Here is a 14,356-nt window from a genome sequence, read left to right on the forward strand (position 1 = left end):
ACTTTCACTGTTACAGGGAGAAAATGAGAGAGACGGTGTAATGCAAAGAGTTATATTTATGAGATCAGGAGACCTGGTTTCCAGATAGGCTTTGCTCTTTTTTTTTTTTTTCTTTTCTGTTAGGCTTTTCTCTTAACTAGCATTTTAACCACAGAGAAATTACTTTAAATGTTGGGGTCAAATGATTTTGAACTGCAGCTAGTACATCCTATATATAACAAAAGCCCAGCAAACGAAAGACAGAATGACCGGTTGACCAGTCGCTATGACGTGCACTAAGGGGGCAGATTCTCAACACAGGAGCTGCTTCCTGGTGGTCAGTGCGCTCCCTCAGTGGGAGCAGCTGCTCAGAGGGTGGGTCTACAGCAGGCCACGCCCCCACCAGGGCATGAATCCCATGCATCGGGCCTCTAGTACTAAAATAGTTAAGATAGTTAAAACACAATAGATACTTAAATCATACAGTTGTTAACTGATAATTGAAACACTTTTATTTTGCCTAATCTGATTGCTCTTTGTGATGAAAATGTTAAGCAGCTTAATCTCCCTTGTTATACAGAATGCACCAAAGGGATTTCTTTGATTTTGTCAAACATAGCACTCTGTGGAATCTGCTTGAGAATATATTATGTGTAGGAGTGAGTTTTGTGATCACTGAAGAATTCCTTGTGAGACCTTAGCTGTTATAATTTATGTGTGTTATAATCCAAGTAGTAATATCTTATGTAGGGAACTTTGTCCCTATGCAAAACAGTTGGACTGAATATTCTGTTAATGGTGCCCACATACATGTGGTCTTTGGGAAACATAAAATCCCACTTAATATTTGTGTAGTTTAGAATTTTAGGAATGCAGGCTATGGACCAAGTTTGAGTAGACAATAACTGATCCAGAGTATTCTGAGGATGTTGGTATATACATGTGTATGCTGCTGATTAATAACCTGATATTGGTCATCTTGAAGGAGGGTTAATTTGTAGTTTGACTCTGCCAATATTGATGAAAAGACATGGGGTGGCCAAAAACAAAACAGGTAAAAGCTCAGAGTGTAGAAGAGGCCATCTTCATGTGGAAGGACCGAATAATTTCTGTCTTTATGCAGAAGAATCTTAAAATATCAAGTGCCATTTTTGGGGTCTCCCTAACCATGTTCTTATAATTTCAACAGCTTATGGAAGTGACAGGAAAAAATCAGGATGAATGCATAGTCGCCCTACATGACTGTAATGGAGATGTGAACAAAGCTATCAATATATTGCTGGAAGGGAATTCAGACACGGTAAGATTATTAAGTATTATTCTTTGATTTACAGTGCTAAGATTTGTTTCCAACCCCATATTGCATTTTAAACTTCACCTTATATGGGGGTGGGGATGGAGGGAATTATGGGTGCCATTCCATATTTGTTTTAAGTTCCAGAAAAAACACTAACCTGAAATGACTGTTTTTGTTATATATGGTTTCTTCATGAAGTCGTAGAATCTGAAGACTCGAAAGAGAACTTGGTCATCTACTCCAGCCTTACACAGTTTCCAAAATTCTCTGGGCCTGTGGATATTTTCACCACCTGAAAAAACTTCTCTTGGCTCCACTGCTCATGTTTCTTCATCTCAGTCGTCACCTCTTACTACTCCTTATATCTCTAGACTAACAGAAAACCAGGATTTGCTGGTATATCTATTTGCTTATGTGTGAATATTCTACAGACACATTTTTCATGACAGTTTGACAGATATATAAAAGGAGAAAAGTTTTTAAATTATTTTTGGGTGTTTTTTAGCTTAGAAAGTTTGAGGAATGTGCAGGCACACTAGAACTCAACTCTCTTCTTTTAGGAAGGATGCAACTAAAGCCATACCAGGCAGTTGCCAGCACTAATCTTTTGATTCCTATGTGGAGAGATTGCACAATATTTCATTTGTATTTTTAAATTGAGGAAACCACTTCTGAGCAGGTTAAAACAACTAATGATTTATTGAAAAAGGGGTACAAAGATGACCCATCAAAAAGTGCCTTCCTTGCCCAGCCAGAGTGGCTCAGTTTTTATGAGCAGCATCCTGTGCACCGAAGGGTTGCTGGATTGATTCCTGGTCAGGGCATATACCTGAGACTGTGGGCTCAGTCCCTAATCCCTGGTCAGGGCATGTACGAAAGGCAGCCAATTGATGTTTTCTCTCTCCCTTCCTCTCTCTCTCTTTCTAAAAAAAAGCATGTCTTGGTTAAGGATTAAAGGGGGAAAAAAAGTGGCTTCCTTGTCAATGTTTAGGTTTAATCATGTTCTCAGTTTTAGGGATAGGCTGTATTAGAGTCAGGCTGTGTAAAAATGAACTGCCATGACAAGGTCAAATGTAAAATGAGTATTTTTTTTATTTAATATGAAACAAGAAAAATTAATTTTGTAGTTAAATATTTAGGTACTTGGGAAAATCTTTCACTATTTGAATATAGCAGTATTTGTGGGTAAAATTCCATGCAAAATAACACTGGTCCACATGATAAACCACTAAATATGTCAGTTTTTTGGGAAACTATGTAATGTTAAGTGTTGAAATAAAATTTTGAATAGCTTTTGTTTGCTAACAGGCATGTATTTACTGTTTTGTTTTTTAAATATGGGGAATGTGTTTACCTCATTGCTAATGGATTCAGTGTAGAATGGCTCTGTTATTTTCCAAATGAACTGAAGGTCTTACCTTCCCTTTTTATAAAAATAATCAATATGAACAAATGAAATATATTCAAATTATTAATGGGAGGGCCTATTTTTTTTTTTTTTATCATAGAGATAGGACAGGATACTACTTTTTGTTGCTTTTCCTTTACATCCAGCAGATTTCATTCTTTTCTGTGGTAACCGGGTGAATTTTTAAGTCTTAAAAGTCCAGTTCTCTCTTTGTGGTTTTTTGAGTTTTAACATCTCCTCTGGGACTGAATCCAAAGGAGGTGTTCTGGACTGAATGTTACATCAAGAATGTCTTTTTGGTTACCTCTTAAACCTAGAAATCACACAGTGGTAGCCAGATCTGGCTTGTTTTCTTCAAAGGTCAGAAAACGGCAAATTAGTGCTTGAATCTAGTCACAAAAGGTGTATGCTTGATTGGAGGTAAGGGTACTGTAGGGGAAATGCAGAAGCAGAGGGAAAGTTGTTTAGGATTATTTTGTGGTGCATCTTTACTTTCCATGCTGTCTGCAGCATGGCTAACCAGCAGCAGTAAGGAGTATCTTCTGACTGAGGTAGAGTTAATTGGAGGTGGGGAGGCGGGATGCTATGTAAATACTCTAGCTAGGAGCTAGAACATTTAAAGTAAACTGTGAAAGCCTGGCCGGCGTGGCTCAGTGGTTGAGTGTTGACTTATGAACCAGGAGGTCACAGTTCAATTCCCGGTCAGGGCATATGCCCAGGTTGTGGGCTTGATCCCCAATGTGGAGCATGCAGGAGGCAGCCAATCAATGATTCTCTCTCATCATTGAGGTTTCTATCTCTCTCCCTCTCCCATCCTCTCTGAAATCAAGAAAAATAAACTGTGTTTTGCGTACTCAACTGTAAACCTACTTTTACCCCATCCTGTATATGGGATGATTTGATTTGGCACCATTAGAGGAGAGATGGAGAAGGGAGGTTTTATAAATAAATCATTGACTTCTCATTAGAATAGGTCTTTGAGGTTTAAATTTCAGGTACTTAAAAAACTAAACCAAAATTTTGTCTATTAAAATTTTTTTGAAGGTTAGTTTGAGTAACTGAATAGGGAAAGTTGTATTCGTGAGATTTTAGGGCATCATTTTATGTATCTTTGTAATCTTTGAGCTAATCTATATATTTAATAGACGTAAGCCCTACTACTGACGTAGGTGAGGGTGGCATAGAATGGGAAACTGGGGAAATGACATTTACTTTACTCACAAATCAGCATAGAAAAAAGCCTTTTTGGTGGTAGAACAACATAGAGTATGTTGTCAGTTCAGCTAGTTGCTGTAATCTTTTGTGCTCTATACAGCAAAGGAGCTTAGCAAGAGGTTGCTGTCTTTAGCATTGGAAAGTAGAACTATATGGAAAAGAATGAAAATGGTAGCAAGCAAGCTACAAGGCATGGATAATTAGGTTTGGAAGATACATGCACACATTCTTAGTAATTGTACACTCTTTGACAACTCTTATCTTCGGTAGACTTCATGGGAGACTGTAGGGGGGAAGAAGAAGAATTTTGGAAAAGAAAGTTCAGAAAACAAAGAGAATAGAGAGAAGAGAAGTGAGAGAGAAGTGAGTCGTGGACGTGGAAACAACAACCGGAAAGGAAGAGGTGGCAATCGTGGGAGAGAGTGTAAGTATAGACCTTTCTCCTGAACTTTTTATGATGGAAATTTTCATGCAAGCTGAGTGGTCCAAAGAATGTCCATAAATCCACTCCCTCAATGCTCCATTTGTTATAATTAACATTTAGATTCTAATGAACTACTTAGTTAATTTAGTAATTGATGCAATTTCATTATCAGCATTGACCGGGGCTGTAGTTAGTTAATTATGTTTTGTGTGTTTTGACTGCCTTCTATCTTGGCCGGTATGGCTCAGTTGGTTGAGCATCATCCCTTGCACTGAAAGGTCCCTGGTTCGACTCCTGATCAGGGTACATGCCTGGGTTGCAGGTGCAATCTCCAGTGGGGAGCAGGTGATCAATGTTTCTCTTCGATGTTTTACTCTCTCCCTCTTCCTTCCTCTCTCTCTAAAATTAATAAAAACATTAAAAAAAAAAAAGACTGCCTTCTGTTGTGAATCAAGTACATCCTCTAATTTTAAAGGAGAATTTTCATTCACTGATAGATGAAGCTCTTTATTCTTCCTCATGGTATAGGCCCGTGATCGGCAAACTGTGGCTCGCGAGCCTCATGCGGCTCTTTGGCCCCTTGAGTGTGGCTCTTCTAAGGCTTAGGAGTACCCTAATTAAGTTAATAACAATGTACCTACCTATATAGTTTAAGTTTAAAAAATTTGGCTCTCAAAAGAAATTTCAATCGTTGTACTATTGATATTTGGCTCTGTTGACTAATGAGTTTGTCGACCACCGGTATAGGCAAAGGTTAAAATAAGTATAAAGTTGTTGAATAGGGAAGATTTTTCTCAGTATTTGCCATTCGACCCAGGAACAACAACCTGGTGTATAAATACACCAAAGTAGCTAAATTATGAATGAATAAGATGTAAATATTAAACATCACGTTAGAGACTTTTTATAAATCTTCTCTTGAGGATATGTTTATTGATAGAGGAAAGGAGAGTTGGTGGGGGTGGGGGGAGAGAAAGAGAAAGAGAAACATCGATGTGAGAAACAGATCAGTTGCCTGCTGTACACATCTTGAACGGGGATCAAACCTGAAACCTAGGTATGTGCACTGTCTGGGAATTGGACCATGCAACCTTTTGGCATACAGGACAATCCTCCAACCACCTGAGCCACTCAGCCAGGGCTCACCTTAGAGACTTTTGCTAGTTTATTCCATGGATATTTACTGAGTACCTGCTGTGTACTCAGTACTCTTATAGGCATACAGCAATAGATGATGGTACAGACATTTTTGCCCTCCTAAAACTTACCTTTTAATGGAGGTAGAGTGAGATGTAACAATAAAAAGGAAAAGTAACATTTTATGTTAATATATATTAATGGTGTTATGTAGAAATTATGCTGTGGATAAAAACAAAGAACAGAGAGATTGGGATTATAAAGAGAGATGTGGTAAATTTAAATGGAGTGGCACCTTCATGAGAATTCATAGGAATTAATCTCTGAAAGAGACGAGGGGAGCAAGCTATGCCAATATCACTCATAAAATTTCTATATTATATAGAATCATTAATGCCAATATAGGTATGAGGAGAAGAAAAGACTGTATGGCATCTTCTGGACAGTATCCTGTAAAAACCTGTCTCTAACATTAATTTCTTCAATAACAGTATTTCCTTGATGGTGTTGTTTTGCTATTCTATGCCCTTCCAGACCTTAAACCTAACTAGTCAGCAAATGTGTGGTGTATTACATAGTTGAATAACAAAGGTGGCTTTTTTTTTTAAAAAAAAATGTATTTTATTGATTTTTTACAGAGAGGAAGGGAGAGGGATAGAGAGTTAGAAACATTGATGAGAGAGAAACATCGATCAGCTGCATCCTGCACACCCCCCACTAGGGATGTGCCTGCAACCAAGGTACATGCCCTTGACCAGAATTGAACCTGGGACCTTTTAGTCTGCAGGCCGATGCTCTGTCTACTGAGCCAAACCGGTTAGGGCAACAAAGGTGGCTTTTTGAAACAAACTTATTTTAGGGGAGGGCAAGTCCAAATAGAAGAAATAAAAAGTGGTATGTCATTTTAATTTCTTTTTAGAATTGTTACCTATAAATTAATAAGGAAGATGTGCTATTACTCAGTTTTTGAGACACTTTTGTTTTTTTTTAAAAATATATTTTCATTGATCTCAGAGAGGGAGAGGCAGAGAGAGATAGAAGCATCAGTGATGACAGAGAATCACCAATCGGCTGCCTCCTGCACACCCCACACTGAGGATTGAACTCACAACCTTGGCATGTGCCCTCGACCAGAATCGAACCCAGGACCCTTCAGTCCGAAGGCCAATGCTTTATCCACTGAGACAAACCAGCTAGGGCGAGCCACTTTTGTTTTTCTTCTTTTTTAAAAACCTTTTGGTTATATTTTAGCCTTTTAAAAAAAGTCTTTTTGTTCTTGCTTTTAATAGCTGTCTGGTATGATTATGTATGAGGTCCTCTTTTATTTCTTAGTTAGAGGTGAAGAGAATGGAATTGATTGCAATCAAGGGGACAAGCCTTCAGACCGTGGCAAACGAGCCCGTGGTAGAGGTAAGATAGAATAAGGGGGACAGGAGATGCTTGTGATCCAAAGGAGGAGGCAGACTGTTTGCTGTACTGGTCTCTAAGACATGACAGTGTACTCTGAAAGAATGGTTTATCTTCTGAAATCTTTTGATTTCATTTACTGATGTTTAAGAATGAAGTGTTTTGATTATGTAATTTTGGTTGTTTTCAAATGAGCTGTGAAGACCCTTTATATGAATAATGTAAAATTTGAAGTTCTGCCCTGGCCCATGTTTCTCAATGTTTAGAGCATTGATCCTGTAATGTACACGGAAGGGTCCCCAGTTTGATTCCCAGTCAAAGGCATGTGCCTGGATTGCCAGTTCACTCCCTGCCCCTGGTTGGGGCACATGCGGGAGCAACCAATAGGTGTTTGATATCTCCCTCTCTCCTTCCCTCCCTCCCTCTCTCTCTAAAAAAATAATTGGGAAAAATATGCTCAGGAGAGGATAACAACAACAAAAATTAGAAGTTTTGACCAAAATGTTATTATAAATTCTCTTATGTTGGACTTTAGGAAATGTGTTTTATCCACTAACTTTTTTTTTTTTTTAATCCTCACCCAAGAATATGTTTTTACTAGAGGCCCGATGCACGAATTTCTGCAAGGGGCTTGGCCCTCGCAGCCCCTCGCAGCCTCTGCCGGCCCTTGCAGCCCCAGCTGGCCCTCGAAGCCCCTCGCAGCCCCAGCCAGCCCTAGCAGCCTCGGCTTTGTCTGGAAGGTCGTCCAGTTGGTTGTTCTGCTGTTTGGTCTAATTAGCATATTAGCTCTTTATTATATAGGATAGGATTGATTCTTAGAGAGAGGAAGAGGGAGAGAAAAACATCAATGTGTGAGAGAAACATCAATCAGTTGCTTCCCGTACATGCCCAAACTGGAGATCGAACCCGAAACCTAGACATATGCCCTGACCAGGTTCTACCCCCACAGCCTTTTTGGTGTACAGGATGACGCTCCAACCAACTGTGCCACCCAGCCAGAGCTACCCACTGGCTTTAAAATTAAAGTTATTGGCCCATTGATTATCTTCCCTCCTCTCTTTTTTGTTAGTGATCATTTCTTACCATTTTTATTTATTTATATTTTAATCCTCACCCAAGGATATTTTTCCATTGATTTTTAGAGAGAGTAGAAGAGAGGGGGAAAAACAGAGAGAAATATCTGTGTGAGAGAAACACATCGATTGGTTGCCTCCTGCATGAACCCTAACCAGGGCCTTTGGTTGGGGAGGAGCCTGCAACTGAGGTACATGCCCTTGACCGGAATCAAACCCAGGACCCTTTGATCCGCAGGCCAACGCTCTATCTACTGAGCCAAACCAGTTAGTGCTCTTACCATTTATTAATTTGGGATATTATGCTACTTTAGGAATGTAGTTTCGTGTTGGCCTGGTGGCTCATTTGGGAGGACCAACTAAAATTATTCTGAAATGCAGGAAAGAGATAAGCAGAGAGAAGTTTACTGTTTTATAGAGAACTAGGGGCCCAGCGCGCGAAATCATGCAAGACCCAGGACCCAGAGGCGGGACCCAGAAACCTGTCCGCTGCCCTGGTGGGACCCAGAAACCCACCCGTGCCTCTGGTCTAGTCCTCCAGAGTCAAGTTCCCACCCAGCCCTGCCCCGCCCACCCCGATCACGCAGCCTCCTGTGATCAGTCTTTATGGCATGATGGTGTGACGACCACAGGCTTTTTATATAATAGATAGTGTATAGGTGATATGTTTTGTAGTCTACATCAGTATATTTAAAAAATTTTCAGGCATTTTGCTTTCAGGTATTTTAGACTTGATATGACATAGGCCCTTATTTCCTATCTTCTTTCATCATTTTTTTTTTGTATTTTCCAGTATATACTGTTTTAAAAGTAAACCACCTCTTTATTTTTTGGTCTTGGCATATTTAGGAATTACAAAATAATATAAAATTTAGAGAGACTCATTTTTATTGGCCCTTTTATTTAACTTTGTATTGAATGTGCTTTATTTATAAAAAGATACTACAATACTTTTCATATGGGCCATCTGATTGTCTTTGCTATACCTGAATGTGTTTATGTATTAGAAATGACACTCTCATCTTAAAGGTTAGATTACATGTTAGTTATTTTTAAGTTATATAAATAAGTGAGAAGTTATAGTCAGGTCACTCCCCTACTCTTTTTATTCATATAAATTTCTTTATCTTATTTATTGGTGCTGGCTTGCAGGATGTGTGTGTTGTTTATGTCTTGTCTTAAATGAGATTGAGTCAGGTAAGGTAGTGAATACTACTTGAGGTTGCAGGCAGGTGGTTTCTTTCTGGACGGAAGAAAAATAATGCTGTGGAAAAGGCAACAATAATTACTTCCTAACCCAGTGGTCGGCAAACTGCGGCTCACGAGCCACATGTGGCTCTTTGGCCCTTGAGTGTGGCTCTTCCACAAAATACCACGTGCGGGTGCGCATGTACAGTGCGATTGAAACTTCTTGGCCCATGTGCAGAAGTCGGTATTTTGTGGAAGAGCCACACTCAAGGGGCCAAAGAGCCGCATGTGGCTCGCGAGCCGCAGTTTGCCGACCACTGCCCTAACCTTTTCCACTCCTTTACCTTACTTATGCCACTTGTTTTATATTAAGCAACCCAAATTAATATATCTACTTTTAAAACTAATATATGAGTGCAGCTGTATAATATAATTGAAATGTGATTATTGATTACCAACTATGTGCTAGCATTCTACTTTTAATTTCTGAATCCTCTGCAGTGGCATCTTGGGTCCTGGTACAAAAAGTATTTGAAAAATGCAGTGTTCAAAAATCAGTAACTGAATAGCTAGGCTATTTCCTGGAATTGAATAGTGATTATTGTGCCTCCAAATATAAGAGTTTAATCCATGAAAAAATTCCACATTTATGGAATTTGGGTTACATGTTAGTAGCAACAACTAATATTTACCTATTGTATTTTTGAAGATATTGCTGTGAATATGACATACTCCTTTACGTCCTGGTTAGGGAAGGAGGAGAGACAAGTAAAAGCACTTCTCAATTTATTTAAGAAAATGATTGGTGATGTGATTTACTGTCAATAGTTGTCTTACAACTGTCACCCTTTAGTTTAAGTGGCCTGGGGAGGTCTCTGAGGAGGTAGGATTTAAGCTGAGGAGGAAGAAAGCTATGTGAAAATCTGGGTAGGAACATTCTGTGAGAAAGGAACAGCTAATGCAAACATGGAAAACAACTTGGATTTTTTCACAGAATAAAAACTTATTTGAATATGAAATATGAAGGTAAGTGCTCAGAGTGTGGTTTTAACATTTTATTTTGAAATAAAAAATACAATTTTGCATAATGTTCATCTAGATTCCCCAAATTTCAGTATTTTACATTTGCTTTTATTATTTTCTCTCTGTATGTACATATTGTTTTTTTCCTGAAACCTTTGAATATAAATTCCAGACATAATGCCATTTTATATACCCCTTAATATTTTAGTGTGTGTCTCCTAAGGAAAAAAAGATAGTCTTCTATAGAGCTATCTTAAAATGGTAAAAGTCAGAAAATTTTTACTGATGCAATCTATAGGCCTTATTCAGAAATTTTCAGTTATCTTGCTAATGTTTTTATAGCAAAATGAAAATATTTTGGTTCAGGATCTAATCCAGGATCACACACTGCATTCATTCATTCATTCATTCATTCATTCATTTAATATATTTTTATTGATTTCAGAGAGGAAGGGAGAGGGAGAGCGAGATAGAAACGTCAATAATGAGAGAGAATCATTGATTGGCTGCCTCCTGCACGCCCCCCTACCTGGGGATCCGGGACTCTTCAGTCCGCAGGCTGATGCTCTATCCACTAAGCCAAACCAGCTAGGGCAGATCACACATTGTATTTAGTCCCATGTCTCTTTAGTGTCCTTCAATCTGGAACAGTTCATCAGTCTGGAAAAGTCTTTGTCTTTCATGGTCTTGATGCTTTTGAAGCATATGGACTCTTGTAGAGTGTTCTTCAATACCAATCAGAAGTTTCTTCTTGATAAGTTTCATCTATTTTGGGCAGGTACCACAAAGGGATGATAACTGTAACATGATATAATGATAGAGGTTTATCCCATTACTAGTGATGTTAACTTTTATTTAGGTAGGTGCTTTTTGCCAAGTTTCTCCTATGTAAAGTTACTATGCCCCACTTGTATTTTTTGGTGGGCAGTACTTGGAGACTTTGTAAATATTACTTTTTTTTTTTATCAGACTTTCATTCACTAGTATTATAACTTGTGAATTTCCTGAAACAATTATTTTGACACATTTATAATCAGACTTCTTTGCTAAGTTAAAGCTAATATATGGGATATAAGGGTGGATTCTAAGTTTTCTTCCTCACTGAATTCCAGGGGTGTTTTGCTGCTGTCATTTGTCTAATTTAAGCTGCTTTAGGATTGGGGAAAGTGTATTCCTATTTCTCTGAGAATATAATACCCCGACTCAGGGACAGATAGGCACAGTTTGCCTGACTCCCAGGTCTCTAAGCTACACAAGCCCGAGGGATGCCCTGCTTTGTAGTGGGTCGAACAGGTCTCTGGGCATGGTGACAACTCATAGCAACCATATTAATCATTGAACCAACCCTGAATATTGGGGAACTTAAAAAATTTTTTAAATTTATTTGAGTGACAGAAAGAGGAAGTGGGGGCAGGAGAGAAACATTTATTTTGTTGTTTCATTTATTTGTGCATTAATTGATTGCTTCTTACATGTACCCTGACCAGGGATCGAACCTGCAACCTTGGCATATCGGGACAACACTCTAGCCAACAGAGCTACTCTGCCAGGGCTTGGGATCTTTTGTCAATACAAAGAACTTAGAACTAGTTATAGGCCAGAGTGTGTAGTGATGAGTTCAAATTCATGTACTTTCTGGCACATTTGGCTATTATCAAAGCCCTTTTTACAGTCTTCTGGGGACGAGGGGAGGGAATTGCTTTCTACCTTCTTGGATGAGGAACATTCTCCTTTCTTGCTTCTCTTTACGTTATAGTTGCTGTTACTGTTCGGCACCAGAGGGCATGTCTGCAGCTAGGATCTGCCTCCACTAGAGGTAGTTGACTATTCTCTGAGTTTTGATTTTTTTCAAGAGAAATGAGCAGCTTTCCTATTCTAGCTTTCGGTATAAAAGACGTTAAACAGCTCTAGCCAGTTTGGCTAGAGTGTTGACCCACAGAGTGAAGGGTCTCGGGTTTGATTCCAGTCAAGGGCATGTGCCTCAGTTGCAGACTTGATTCTCTCACGTGGATGTTTTTCTCTCTCCCTCCCTTCCATTCTCTTAAAAAAAAAATCAATGGGAAAAAAATATCCTTAGGTGAGAATTAACAACAAAAATACATTAAACAACTAAAATCTTGAGCAGCCATTTAACATAGATATAGTACAGAATCCCTAGAGAAAATTAGGAGAAAAGGTGTAGCATTTATAATTACATTGGTTCATTTTTTAAGATGATCTTTTTAATTAATTTATTATTATTTTAATATGTTTTTATTGATTTCAGTGAGAGGAAGGGAGAGTAAGAAAGGTAGAAACATTAATGATGAGCCCTAACCAGTTTGGCTCAGTGGATAGAGTGTCTGCCTGTGGACTGAAGGGTCCCAGGTTCAATTTTGGTCAAGGGCATATACCTTGGTTGCGGGCTCTATCCCCAGTTGGGGGCATGCAGGAGGCAGCTGATTGGTGTGATGTTTCTAACGCTCTATCTCTCTCTCTTCCTCTAAAAAATCAATAAAAATATACAAAATTAAGTTTGTTTGTTTTTTAAAAACAAGAAATATCAATGATGAGATAATCATCAGTTGGCTGCTTCCTGCATGCCCCCTACTGGGGAACGAGCCTGCAGCCCAGGCAAGTGCCCTGAACGTGAATCAAATCGTGACCTCCTGGTTCATGGGTCTATGCTCAACCACTTAGCCACGCCGGCTGGGCTAAGATGCTCTTTTTAAATCTTGTTTTTCTCTATTAAAAGACCCTGGGACTTTATTCTGAGCTATTAGGTGAAAATAGCTATTTGTACCAGATAACAGTGTAGGGAAATGGTATATACACACCAAACAATCTTACTGGTAGCATCATTAGTCAGTGGAATAGAAAAGGACAGTTTTGTTATCTTATTAAAATTAGGATTTGATCTAAAAAAAAATCTACGTAAGACATTTGGCTTGTTTATAGTTAATACTTGGGTGCAAGTATTAACCATATCCATGTAGTTGATACTGATTTTTTCAGGAGATTTGTAGGACTTAAAAATTTTTTCACCTTAGGTACATATTTCTTTTATCAAATCCTTTCTCCTCTTTTAGGCACAGCTTGCTTTCTGGCTTAAGTATTTTAGATATCATTTAATGATTTCTTAGCAGAATCCCTTTTTACAATTTTGCTAATATTTACTAGTCACCATTGTTAGTGCAATTTGCCGCCTGCATGCCATTGAAATGAATTCTCTTTTGTTATGGGTGCACATGAACCCACTTATCAAAAGCAATTGTGTTTTTTCTTTTGCTTTCTTCCTTGGTAATAGTGTTCATTATAGCGAAAAATAGAATATTCTGGGGATATAATTTATATACCATGCAATTCACCCATGTAAATTATACAATTCAATGATTTTTAGTATATTCATAAAATTGTGTAACTTCACTATACTCAATTTAAGAATATTTTTATCACCTCCCAAAGAAACTTTGTACCTTTTATCAATTCCCAGTTCCTCTACCTTCCTCATCCCATCCCAACAGTAAACAACCAGTAATCAACTTTATTTCTGTACAGAATTGCCTATTCTGAACATAACATATAAATAGAATCTTGTGGGTTTTTTTGTGACTGGCTTCTTTCACGTAGCTTAATGTTTTAAAGGTTCATCAATGTTGTAGCATGTATCAGTATTTCATTCCTTTATATGGCTAACTAACATTTCATTGTATGGATATATGGCAAGGTGTTTTTTCTTTTTTTAACCTCTGCTCTTTGACGGTGTTATAATAGACAGTAACTGATGGTATGCATTATTAGGTTTCTTCCACTTTTTAGGGCATTTCCCTCTATTTTTCCATCTCTGGGAATAGGGTAGATTTTTGTCAAGACCATATTTTTTAATAGTTTAATTTGAACTTTTGGATAAGTTAACTATACATGTTTAATATACTTTTTAGTTATATTAACATAGCTAATATGGCTCCTGGCAACCACCTTTCTCTGAATTTGACTATTCTTATGTCCTCATATATGTAGAATCAAAATATTTGTCCTTTTCTAACTGGCCTGTTTCACTTAGCTCAATGTCCTCAAGGTTCATCTATGTGGTAACATGTGTCACAATTTCCTTCTTTTTAAAGTTGAATAATAATTCCACTTTATGTACATACCACATTTTGCTTATCCATTTATCTACTGATGGACCCTTTGGTTGCTTCTGCCTTTTGGTGTTCAACTATCTT

At 38.1% G+C, this 14,356-nt stretch overlaps 1 protein-coding gene across 14 annotated transcripts in view; it reads left to right on the forward strand.

Annotated features, from left to right (window-relative positions):
* Positions 1 to 14,356, forward strand: part of UBAP2 (ubiquitin associated protein 2) — a 99,247-nt gene that overhangs the window by 39,958 nt on the left and 44,933 nt on the right. For 9 of the 14 annotated variants that reach the window (XM_006098763.3, XM_023762433.1, XM_023762431.1 and 6 more), the window contains 3 exons: positions 1,169 to 1,279; positions 4,170 to 4,323; positions 6,793 to 6,870. In XM_006098763.3, coding sequence (XP_006098825.1) covers positions 1,169 to 1,279; positions 4,170 to 4,323; positions 6,793 to 6,870 — 343 coding nt within the window. Of the gene's footprint in view, positions 1 to 1,168; positions 1,280 to 1,464; positions 1,673 to 4,169; positions 4,324 to 6,792; positions 6,871 to 14,356 lie in introns of those variants that run through there. The other 5 variants (XM_023762440.1, XM_023762441.1, XM_023762443.1 and 2 more) reach the window with 5 other exon arrangements.

Source organism: Myotis lucifugus, unplaced genomic scaffold, assembly GCF_000147115.1.
Source record: "Myotis lucifugus unplaced genomic scaffold, Myoluc2.0 scaffold_246, whole genome shotgun sequence".
Classification (NCBI taxonomy): domain Eukaryota; kingdom Metazoa; phylum Chordata; class Mammalia; order Chiroptera; family Vespertilionidae; genus Myotis; species Myotis lucifugus.